The following is a 12,803-nucleotide window of genomic DNA, read 5'->3' on the forward strand; positions in this document are numbered from 1 at the left end:
ACCTACTCATCGTCATACGGCACTAACGTGACGTCACGCGTAGTAATACATTCCACGGCCGAATCACAATGAGTCTTCGAACCTACGCCAATGGGACTGCTTTCGATTGTTGGCGGGCGCCGCCATCTTGGTCAGTGAGCTTGTAAGCAGCCGTCCGAGGAGGTGTCCGTTTTTCGGTGATACGTATCTAGTGCGAATTCTCGAATCCTTTCAGCGACCCCGTGAAATCCGCTAGCATCCAGGATGTCGGAGCGGGAGGACAATGTCTACAAGGCAAAACTGGCCGAGCAGGCAGAACGCTATGACGGTGAGTCGTTATTTTTAACGAAATCTTTCGGCTTCCAACAGAAATTCGGTGAAATTCGTCGATGACCTCACGAAAAAACCTTTCCACAGCTAATTATTCCGTGGTCAATTTTTCCGGTTGTTATACTTGACAGACGATGGGCGTCCTCTCATGTATTTGCACACTTTTTTTTGCCACTTATTTCCAAAGAACTGTCAAAATCTAACTTCAAACGTCAGAACTGACAAATTCGCCTACCGCGCGCAATGCCGGTCCCTCGAGGTGACCCTCCCTTTTGCTTCCTACGCGTTTCTCTACTCTTGATCGGCACTTTAATTACAGCAATGAATAATTCTAGAGTTCGTCGTGGTTATGCCTCGTTAATCATAATCCATGCCGAGTGACTCGGGACAACGTTGCTAGGCGTGTAATCGAACGTGCGATAACCGCATTTCGAGTGACGCATAGACATGGGAAGGCAAAGCTTTTAACCGCACGTATCTATCAACTCGTGTCTAGGCATAAAATCCCTCAAACTTATCGGGATTATCTTCTTCTTCATTGGTTCTTTTTTTCAACCTTGTCCCCATGTCGCGTCTCGTCCTATAGAGTTCCATCATTTCTTTATTCCCGTCCAAAGTAAAGTATGGCTATTCGCTTGGGGACTTTTCCCCCCTCCCGTCTGTGGTGCCTTCAAAAATTACGCTCTACATCTTCGCGCAGTCGTTTACACGCGATATCGCTGTTTCAATTTACATCATTGCGTTTTAAGTAACAGTACAATAAGAACAAGTCCCGTTTTACGAATTCTTGAAAAGGAACGACGAAAAAAACACTACCATCAACTTTTCCCGATTTCTTTTACAATTGAGAACAATTGCGTATACGCAATGTCGTCTTCTTTGATTACTCCGGCAAATACATGCTATGTAGTAGGCTGGTACTCACTGTTTGACAGGAACATGCATTACCTCATGAGCTGTATATTATCTGTTAAGAGCTCCGTGAACGAACAGAAGAGATAATTGAAAATCCGCCCTACTACGGAGCTAAAACCCATTAAAATGTTGCAACAGTTTATCTGTGATGGCAAATCACTTAGATCTTCATTCAGATCCAAACGATATTTCATGATATCACTAATCTTCTTCACAAATATACGTGCTGTGATTTTGGAAAAAATATATAAGTACATTATTTTTAGGTAAAATTATTAATCTAATCTTGATTGGATGCCAATCACAGCATGAACCTATTAATGACTAGGCAAATATTTGAATAGATAAAATATTTATCAAGAAGATCTCAGTCAAAAAGGGTATCAGTGGAGGGTTTAATTTTGAGGGTAGTAAGAGCAAGCAGGCAGAGGGAGAACCAGGCAAGGGGATGAGTGAAGCAAGGGAGGTCGTAGCTGAAGGAAAGTATTGATCTGTGCCTGCTATCCTGTGTCCCTGTACACTCTCTAGCCCATGTACTTTATTCGTGTTAACTCTCTGGTCTTATCAATTCATTGAATAAAAGGAATTACTATGCTACATCAATCATGTATTTTATGCATTTTAGAGAATTATTCGTTTTGATTGTTTTATATGTGCATTTAATTACAGCTGATTAGCTTACACAATTTTAATATTGATTTATCGTAATGATTGCTTGAAGGAGTCTCACCTTTTTTTAATCCTCGTTAAGTTCTCGTTGCATAACGATAATATTTCCATTTTTCAAATTGCTACTTTGGTTGGAGAACTCTCAAGGACTTATCTGCAGGTCCATTTGCTACCGTTTCTCATTCGCTGCAAGAGACTTTAAACTTCATTTAAAGGCAAAGGGTTGCTATTCTGTTCCGTTATTTGGCTTTAAGAAACAGCTGTAAAACTTTTACATTAATCGTAGTTGTTACATTGCTATAGTGTCAAGTTTCATTTTTCTTCGTTTAAGATGTCAACACATATTAGATTTTAAGATGTCTAATTTTCCACTTTCGTCTTTACTTTTAAGGATAACTTTTAAAAATCTTATATGACACTTTAAATTTCCCAGTAAAATATGCTTTATACGCATATTTGTACGTGTCATCTCCAATGACCTAACAATTTTGAGAAAACGGATCTTGATTTTGATCTTTTTAACAGAATAATTTTAAAGGACATTGAGACGAATTTTGCTGTTGTATTATAGGCATTTCGAATTGTTGCAGGAATTTTCTTGTTAAGAAAGGTGAAACAATGCTTTATTTCCTTTTGCTAATTTTTTCTTGCAATTCTTTTACATAAAGTAGAGAAGTTTTTATCAAGAAATTCGAATTATTCAATACATGATTTACAAACCAAGTACTGGACCTCTGGTTTATATGTTATTTAATGAAATGCCAGCTGGAGCAACTGGAGTTCAAAAATTATATCACAGTGATTCTACGTAAATAATGAAATAGTGAATAAAATGGTGTAGATTGCAAACTCTGGATCAAAAAATTTGACAATTACCTCAGAAACTCCCAGTATTTCCGAAAATCACGGAATCACTGACATGGTACTCTGAAATCTATGAATGATTTATGAATCAGAAATACCTCAGAATTTTATTTATATGCATGTAACTTTGTAAGTGATTTTTTTTATTCGTTAGCTCTGAAAAAATTCTAATTTTGACAGTAATAGCTACCAATTAACTTACTATTTTTGACCCCTTAGTGACACCTAATAAGTTCTTGACTTAGATAAAAATAAGAAAACACGAGATAAATAAACTTTGTTTGTCCTCTTCATCAAGTCTTCATTTTCGTTTTTACACATCTTTCATCAGCTAAAAACAGAAGTGTGTGAAAAAATTATTGCTCTTGTCTTGAGAAAGATGTTCCGTAAAGCAAAACTGCATCCTGGCATTTGTAATCCAATGTTAGTTAATTGTATCATGTGTCATAAATTTGACAAACGTTTGAACTTTAGTCATAATATTTGTATTGCAGAGATGGTCGAGGCGATGAAAAAGGTAGCATCCCTCAATGTGGAGCTTACCGTCGAAGAGAGGAACTTGTTGTCCGTCGCGTACAAAAATGTGATTGGTGCGAGAAGAGCCTCATGGCGGATAATCTCTAGTATCGAGCAAAAAGAAGAGAACAAAGGGGCTGAGGAAAAATTGGAGATGATTCGCCAATATCGTTCGCAAGTTGAAAAAGAACTCAGAGACATTTGTGCCGACATACTCGGTGTCTTGGACAAACATCTTATCCCCTGCGCGTCAACCGGCGAGTCTAAAGTCTTCTATTACAAAATGTAAGGACTGTAAATTTATTCTGTTTTATCATTATCTCATTTTCCATATGACATTTTTACTGAGAAACATTGATTCGGTTACAGGAAGGGTGATTACCACCGTTACCTTGCAGAATTTGCAATTGGTAATGACAGGAAGGAGGCGGCCGAGAACTCACTGGTTGCATACAAGGCGGCGAGCGACATCGCAATGACAGAATTACCACCTACTCATCCTATTCGCCTTGGACTGGCTCTTAACTTTTCCGTGTTTTACTATGAGATTTTGAACAGTCCCGATAGAGCGTGTCGCCTTGCAAAGGCTGCCTTTGACGATGCTATTGCTGAATTGGACACCCTTTCAGAAGAGAGCTACAAGGACTCAACTCTCATTATGCAACTCCTCAGGGACAACCTCACCTTATGGACCTCGGATATGCAGGCGGACGGTAAGTCATAGTTATTGTTCTATTGACTCAATAAGGGTTTATGAAATGATATTCTAAATCTTGAAAATTCGTGAACAATATAAAAAGAATTAGTCTTAGATGGGGCATTTTCAATTTCATATCTAGAATCTGAAGTAGAGCAGCCAACTGTTCAAGGAGATGGTGCTATACCCATTACAAGTGATTCCCATCCTTAAGAACACTGTCCAACTCCCCCTCCTTATACCATCATCAGGTTAGAAATATCTCCTTGCTGATCAAGGTCAATTTAAACCAAGAACACCTGTTAATTGAATCGAACAATCAAATTATGAGATTTTCAATAGGATAATTTTCTCTGTAGTTTTTAGGTAAAATTATCATTGATAAAAAATTTGTATTTTCTTGTATTACTACTTAAGTTTTCAAAGATAAAATTGAGCTACTTTTTGTAATAGGCGAAGGCGACCAGAAAGAGCAGCTGCATGATGTGGAAGACCAGGACGTGTCGTAACTTAAGTTGCAGTGAGTGTCATTCGCGCATACAAATGAAAGAAAGAAAAAAAACTGTTAATAATTCTTAAGCAAAAAAAAAAAAAAACAAAAAAAAACAAAAAAACATACAGCGGGTGGGAGTTCAGGGTGGGGAGGGAAGCTCTTTAGCTATCATGTGGTCGTACGTGTGGTAAAACACACATGCGTTCACTCCAAAATCATCCAATCACATGTTGTTGAGTTATGGAGCACGCAGAAAAAGTATAAGAGACGCATCCTGCGTATTAGTGAGATTACAAGCATTTAACAAAGTGAAAATCCGCTGCCTGTTGCAATATTAGTTCCTGGCTGAGTGTAGCTTACACTGTTGTCCTGGGGACCAATTTGCTATATGTAGTTTTCTACATTGCGTACGCTTGGATCCAAATTCTTGAATGCCAATGCGCCGAGACCCTAATTGATAATCAATAATTATGTAATCTTTTAAAAAAATGTAGTTGAACTATCATTAACGTGGATCATGAGAAGAGGTTAGAAAAAAACATAAACATTAACATTTACTCCGTGTAAGAAAAAAAATTGTTATTACCATTTTTTTTTTTACAAACATTCTTATGCTATTGATACGTGCTGAGACATTAAAAATACGAACACTTTGCTACTAATGCAAAATTTTTCATTTTTCCTTCTTTTTTTTTATAATCATAACATTACGTGTATCTATGTGGCGCATTGAAATAAATTATTTTATCCATCATCACCTATATTCATGTACATCAACGTAAATTAATAATCAAACTTATCAATTTGTGAATCTTCAAAATCAATTCGTAAATTGAGAAACTAATAGCTCTCTTTTTATTCGCATCCCTTTTTTTTTCGTTCTTTCTCTTCGTCTTATCCACGTAGCTTAATACTTTTTCTGGAGATTTTACGTAAATATCAGGTATTTCTGTGAAGAAGCTGATGTCTGGTAATCCTGCATGAAACATCTGATGGTGAACTTTTCATTGTATTGCATTCGTTGATCATAAAATGTCATGGAGAGTACCACAATATCTCTTGTTCCTCATATACTTTTACTTACGTAAAATCTGTAAGAGTTTGAATTAAGCGTACGCTTGCAAGACGGACACCGGGCATGCTTAAAAGAAACAATAAAATAAAATTGAAAGAGAAACAATTTGTGGAAATTGGTGTGTGGCGTGCCCCTACATTTAAGTATTATAGCAGTAATATTAATTCTTAATTATATTATAAATATATTACAAAGAATAACATTAAATAATATTGATAATACCATAAGTAAGTATATTAATAATAATTTTAATTGTACAAGGAGCCGATTGAAGTAATTAAGATTAACTTTTGCAATAGTGAAACGTTATATACTGTAAAATTATGAAAATACCACGGGGTATTTAATTATTGAATCTAAAAACAAGACATTTAAAAAAATAACGTGAAAATAAGACAAATGCCAATGCTGACAATGTAGGCAACACACACACGCAATTCGATAAACACTTAGAACCAGTAAATCATATTTTGGAATTCGCATGCGTTCACTCTGTATTAGGAAATTAATACAATACACCAATTACGACTTTTCCTGTAAAGCCACACATGAAAACTGAAAATAAAGTCATTATTACTGTCTATTTTGTGGCTTGTTCATTGAATTTCGATGGAATTAATTCAATACTGTAGACTTGCGAAGTACTGAGGTTTGCAACTAATGATTTAATCTTAATTGAAACTATTTGCTATCTCTGCTGAAATCAAAGGTGTTTGTGTCATATACAGGTACTTTTATGATGTATCAGTAACAGCCCAATCATATTAACCAAATTCAATTTAGATCATGGACATATCTATAACTGTATATGTGTAGGTGACAGAGAATTAAGTTGGAATTGAATCAAACTAGTAGTAATTAAATGCTCATTATCTTTTTGTTTTTCATTACTATCGTCCGTTGTTATGTATTTTGCTAATTTCAAGATGTTCAAACGCAGAAATTCCAAGGTGATGAAGTAAGTTTAGGTGTCTGGAATTTTGATTCACCTAATATAATATGGAGATATTTTTCCCTCTTGTTTTTATCCAATTCACTCATTGTATTGTGTATCGAAATATTAAAAGTAGACATGATCTGAAGTTGAAGTATTTATAACTGTCACATTATATTTTGATATAATCAACATGACTGAAATATCATTCGTGCTATTATCACATCATTTATTCGAGGATGTTTATCTGCAATTACATGATAAAAGGACATACAAATTCACGTCTGATACTAAACGAATGTGTCTCGGGTTTCAGTGGTATCATTATCACAGATTATTTAAATTTTCTAAAACTCAACAGTCTACTTGTACAATATAAGTGATTCTGCATTGTTGATTCTGATTGACACAAAAAGAAGAAACGCCCTTTCTTGTTTATAAAACGAAAGGAGGTAACTTATTTCAGTTTAATATAAATATATATAAAATTTGATATCTAATACAATTAAATATCTTCCACGGAATTCAAATAAGTACATATACTTCACAAGTTAAGTAAATTACAGAATAACTTCTAATTTTATACATGGGTTAATGTCTCCATTTTTTCTGTAACACCACGTTTCGATCATTATTTATTACTTTACTTAAGTTGCGTCAAATTCGTTATTTGTTCTTCTGAAAAATTTTCGAATTATCTTGCTAGTATCTTGATTACACATAAATAATTTTTTCTTTATAAATATCTTCTCACAATATTTTTCAGTAACAAACTTGGCATGAGCCGTTGTCATGAAATAAAAAATTTTCTGTACACTTAGTACTGGTAAACCAGACCAGGTCGCTAATTCTAATCTTCTAATTTTATACATGAGTTAATACCTGAAAAATGTTTTCGAACATCTCATATAAATCATATTTGCTTACTTATGTTTCGTAAAATTCGTTATTTGTTCATCCAAAAAAATTTTGAATTATTTTTTTTCTTTATACATGTATAATAATCTTCTCACAATATCTTTCAGTAAAATTTGCTGTGCTCTTAATTCTAGTAAACTAGACCAGGTCACTGGTCTCTCAAGTGTGATTCACTTGAGCATTTATATTTTAGTCTACTAATTTCATATGTTCACAGTCCTAATATGATCAAAAAATTGTATGGCATTATATCATCAATGAGTCAGACTTACTGTGTTTTACTATGCTGAGATTGCGGGGACTGTTCTTGGACAATTCTACATCACTGTACATTGAATTGGATAAAGCCCGCTTTGGTCCTCGTTTATTGATGTCCACCTGTCGAAGGATTCTACCCAATGGACTTTCTATCCCTGCCATAATCGGAGACAAACTGATAGGTGTGAGAGAACGTGCTCTCGTTGACAGTGATGTACTTCTTGGTGATTTTGAACTCCGGTCAATTGATCTACGTCTTGCCGATCTTAGTTTCACACTACGTAGCATGTCCAGCGAGACTGCTGGACCACGAGGGTGTACAGGTTTGTGCAATTTGTTTTCCTGGAAGTGAATGTTCATGATTTTTTTCAATTCGATGGAAGGTTTTGTATTATATAGCATGTTTCATTGGTAAATCTAATTGATGATTGATGACTTCTTTGGAAATATCTTGATTAGAGTCAGCTGTAAAGATTGGACCAAAATACAGAAATCGAAATTACTTACGAAAATACATTGACCATTCGCGATATTCTGAGTATAGAATAAATAAATTTTATGCCTTGTCGAAAAATATCATTTTTATAGCCCCACAATTTAAGACCTTACCTTGGCTGATGGTGCTGCCTTTTTCAAAGTAACTTTCAACAAATCTTCTACTGTAATAGCTGGTCTGCTCTGATGTAATGGAGTAGAACACTTTCTAGTGGGTGTTTTGAGTCTCCTGCTACTCTTTGGTGTCGTGGGTATTATTGGCTGTAATGGTGGTGGTGGAGGTGGTGGAGGTGGCGGAGGTGGCGGTGGTGGTAAGGATGATTTCACATGTGTACACTCCAACGTACTGTTTATTGACTTTAATTGATCTGATAAAATCGTGTTGTTTTGCACAAGATTAATATTGGTTTCGCGCATGCCAGTAACTTCTGTGGTCAAGACTGAGAATGCCACTTCACTTTGCATTCGAACCTATAACAACATTTATTTATTTAGAGTGTCAAGTTTCAATGTAGTGATAAGCATTTCTTCTAGATAAAATTTAAATTTATAATTAGTATGTAATGTTGGCGAAGTGAAGTTGTCAATTTTTCAATGAAATGAAAATACCTGATTCAGCTCTGCTGTAAGTTGCGTTACTTTTTCACTTAACATTGATATTGATTGTTCGTGTTCACATCTTATCGTCGTGACTAATTGAGTCAACTTGTCGACTATTTCATCCGAGTCATTTCTTTCAGGTTTTCGTACATTGGTTGCAGCTATACTTTGGAGCCATACCCATCCCTTTAGGAAAGAAGCAGCTAAGTTACCATCTTAGAAGACTTAAAGTCGTATGTAACATGGCTTACATATATTATGCTTACCTTTCTAAGTAATTCAACAAATTTTTTTGTAATCCATATACAAAACTCTGTAATTTTGGTTAAAGGTACTATTACAGCTCTTATTTGCACTGCCGGAGGTTGTGCTATTCGTAGGCAGTACGTACAGTCTGGATGTGGTTTGGCATAATGGAGCTCCTGGGATTCTATCTATGAGAAAGGTTCAAAAATTAAATAGCTAATTCATTTTGTCGGTCGGCAGATTATGAGAGCACTTTCTCGTCGTACCACCGTTATGATGATCAAAATTTTAACTTTGGATGCCCTGGAGAGCCTTAGAGCTCCCAAACAGTGTCAAAATTAATACAGCTAAAATTCAGTTCAACACTGAAACAGGAATAATTATATTTTACCTCTGACGCAGACACTTTTGCATTCAAATCTGATACTGTTGGCAAGTCAACAGATGCTGGTGAGCACGAGGAACTGCTGCAGTATTTTTTCAGAGCTATAGTATATTCACTGTCATCCTGCTCCGTAGCAATCGGTTTACTTTGAAATTTTAAATTTGGGGGGTGAGCTATAGATGTTTTTGGCTTGTTCTCACTTTCAAAATGCAATGCTGTTCGACTCCTTTTGGCTGGCGGTGAGCTACTTCTCGAATAATTGATTGCGTCATCTCCATCCGCATTTGACCAGCAGTAAGTATCTCCATTGTCATAATATGTTGACTGTGAATTAAATTGGTCACACAAGTTTGTGTTACTAGCTTTGTCATTTATATAATTAGTTGGCAACGGTCCAGGTTCAGATTGTGTGTGCAGAATGTCTAATTGTTCCAAGCTTGGAAATATTTGTTTCTTTCTGTACCAATTCTCATCTACTTTCAGCAACATTTTATCAGCTTCTGAATATTCCCCCCCTTGGTTACATTCAAATCTAAAACATCTATTCACTGAAGAATTCGTTTGGCAGCTCTTTGAACTCAAAGGGCTATTTTTTTCCAAGATACATGTATCGGAATTACTTTGTTTGTTCAGATCATTGAAATTAAAGCGGTCATTAGTCTCGTTAAATTCGTTATTTTTAGGCTGATCAAAAGCCGTAAGAGTTATGCTACTTTTTTGCGTATTATTGACAATGTTGTCATGCGTTTCAGACCTTGCTGCGCCTTCGGCTTCTAATTCGATTATCACAGCAGAGTCAAGAGATACAGTTTTATTCATTAGATAATTATCGAGATTGGTATGACTATGTTCAACTTGAATATCCTTCAACATGGAGGAAGTATCGTCACAACGTTGCGTCTCTGATATCACATTTTTGAAGCTTATGTCGAGCTTTGTGATGGATTCCATGTTCAATATTTGTCTGGTGTCACAATCTGGTATTTCAAGGTCAAATTTGGATCTTGAAATTTTTCCAATTAACTTTGGACTCAGATCCTTAAAATGCAACGGGTCAGTCGAATTTTGGGAATTACACATCACCGCTTCAGGAGTCCTTAGATTTGGATCTGGTGTATCATGATCTACTCCCAAACTTTGGTCAAGATAGTCAATTTCAATATTTTCATTTGATTTATCCAGTGTAAGACAAGAATCTTGGAGAATTTGCTTTTGGCGAGCTCGACGGTGGTTCTTACGCCTCGTCATTTTTGCGGCTTGTCGATAGTTTGTTCTTAAAACGAATGGATCCAATTTTCCAGGAATTGTTACTAAAAAATAGTGACGCTTCAAATAACCGAAAGATGCAAAAGCTTCAAAATAAAGATAGTGTGGTTTATTTTTCTAAGGTGATAGTTTAAATTTTTTTAACTTCTAACTTCTAATGCGATAATTTGAACATCATAATTCATTGTAAAGATATCACTAATTACGAAGATCTTATTGTGCTATAGGAATAAATATTTAATTATGAGTTGATGTGTACCTAAGCATGAATTGTGGTTTCCAGTGTGAGTTTGTGTGATTAATCGTAACCCCAGTTTATACAATAGTATGGCATGTAGTTTAAACAGTATTTGGTATGAATTACCTTGAGCTTTAAATCAGGAGACTTATGAGAAAAAGTTTGCTACACAGAAAAGTCTGGTTGACTCGTTCAGTATTTTGTCACGACCGATGCAAATTTGAAATATGTTAACCGACTTTATTACTTCAGACATTCTGTTTATTTACATTTTGAGAACGTTTGTATGACAGGTGTCTCTGATTGGGTGACAGAATGCTTTTGACATTGGATTGGAGAGACAACTAAACATTCCTAAAGTTTGCTTGACTCACAATATTTCTGCTAGCTTTTTTTAGTACACACGACCATGATAATAGCGCGTGGAACGGATTGGGTTTCAAAACTATTATTTGAAAGCCGTACCGTTGACTGAAGAATATACAGTTGCTCTAATGGGCTTTGGTGTGACAATCGAAAATCGACGTGCGCTTGCGCCCCTTGAGTTGTTCGAACTGTAGAGTTGAGAACTTATTGCAGAACATGAGAGAGTTACCGATTTCGACATGAGGCTGGCTGCATTCACCTTCCGAGTAACAGTTATCGCAATGGTAAGCCCACGCCAGTACTTAGCCTGTGTCTAGTTACAGACTTGTCGGCGATACAAGAAATTAATAAGAGAATTAATTTCTTCCAAAATTCGTAGCAAAACAGTGATTTAATTAAAGCATAAGTACCCGAGAGAAGAATGTATACATAGATTATAAATAATGTACGATATTAATATATATGATCCATTTACGATTAATACCTGACTCATACAATAAATTTTATAATTTTCCAAGAGACAAACTAGATTATCTACAATCTTCAGGAATAATATGAAAACAGAAGAATTATTCGTTTCGAAATAGGATTCTATTCGACGACCGCTCGATGTATTCCATAACATTGATATTCATAATTATTGCAACAACTTTTCATTTGCTCTCTCGATTTTGAATTTTCGTATGCATAGAAGGATTATGCATCAAGGTATAATCCGAGGTGGTTATCGGTGGTTGTTGGAGGTGGTTGAAAAACTCGTAGGGACAAAGTTCAAGTTCCAGTTTATTCAACGTAGTACAAGTGTTCAGGTGTCAGTGTATACTACTTTACCAAGTTTCCAACTACTATAAATTTATTATGTTATACTAGTACATTATACTAATGATTTTATACCAATAATTATTATGATAATATTCTCATTGATATAATTAGTATGTTATTTCTATATGGAATAGATACTGCAATATATATTGCGTTCAGCAGAATATGAACAATGTTGTATAAAATTGATTTGGCTGGACATGCTGATATCGATTTATTCACACCCAGTATCAACATAATTTTGCAACGAATCAAAACTTACGGCTGAAAAACATCAAATTTGCACTGGATTTTTAACGGGGTGGGAAAGAAAAATCACGAACTCGTAGGGACAAAGTTCAAGTTCCAGTTTATTCAACGTAGTACAAGTGTTCAGGTGTCAGTGTATACTACTTTACCAAGTTTCCAACTACTATAAATTTATTATGTTATATTAGTACATTATACTAATGATTTTATACCAATAATTATTATAATAATATTCTCATTGATATAATTAGTATGTTATTTCTATATGGAATAGATACTGCAATATATATTGCATTCAGCGGAATATGAACAATGTTGTATAAAATAGTTGTTGATGTTGTTTGTAAGCGCAGTTTGGGTTCCAGTCTGAGTACCTACAATGCTAGAAGCTACAATGCACCTCTACAGGATTCGAGATGTGTAATCTTGTATTACTATTATACGTAACATTGAATAAATTGAATAACACCTACTGGAATTTCTCTGTA

General features: G+C 35.2%; 2 protein-coding genes and 1 long non-coding RNA gene across 4 annotated transcripts; 2 read left to right on the plus strand and 1 right to left on the minus strand.

Annotated features, from left to right (window-relative positions):
- The first annotated feature begins 114 nt into the window (after positions 1–114).
- LOC107226139 (14-3-3 protein epsilon) lies at positions 115–6,121 on the plus strand. Of its 2 annotated transcripts, XM_046734577.1 has the most exons (5): positions 115–307; positions 3,252–3,558; positions 3,643–3,986; positions 4,113–4,221; positions 4,424–6,121. In XM_046734577.1, the coding sequence occupies exons 1-4, from the start codon at positions 244–246 to the stop codon at positions 4,181–4,183; spliced, it is 786 nt and encodes a 261-aa protein (XP_046590533.1). In that variant the 5' UTR covers positions 115–243; the 3' UTR covers positions 4,184–4,221; positions 4,424–6,121. The 2 variants fall into 2 exon arrangements, with proteins under 2 accessions (XP_046590533.1, XP_015522329.1); XM_015666843.2 differs by lacking the exon at positions 4,113–4,221 and having other exon boundaries at positions 117–307.
- Positions 5,342–10,622, minus strand: LOC107226083. Its single transcript, XM_046734555.1, has 5 exons — positions 9,381–10,622; positions 9,010–9,177; positions 8,753–8,929; positions 8,258–8,614; positions 5,342–7,990 (listed from the first exon to the last, which is right to left on the minus strand). The coding sequence occupies exons 1-5, from the start codon at positions 10,620–10,622 to the stop codon at positions 7,637–7,639; spliced, it is 2,298 nt and encodes a 765-aa protein (XP_046590511.1). The 3' UTR covers positions 5,342–7,636.
- On the plus strand, positions 8,577–10,263 carry LOC124293511. Its single transcript, XR_006903365.1, has 4 exons — positions 8,577–8,768; positions 8,884–8,976; positions 9,075–9,668; positions 10,127–10,263. It is a non-coding gene; the product is annotated as an uncharacterized LOC124293511 (long non-coding RNA).
- Positions 10,623–12,803: the final 2,181 nt, after the last annotated feature.

Source organism: Neodiprion lecontei, chromosome 3 (genome assembly GCF_021901455.1).
Source record: "Neodiprion lecontei isolate iyNeoLeco1 chromosome 3, iyNeoLeco1.1, whole genome shotgun sequence".
Taxonomy (NCBI): Eukaryota; Metazoa; Arthropoda; class Insecta; order Hymenoptera; family Diprionidae; genus Neodiprion; species Neodiprion lecontei.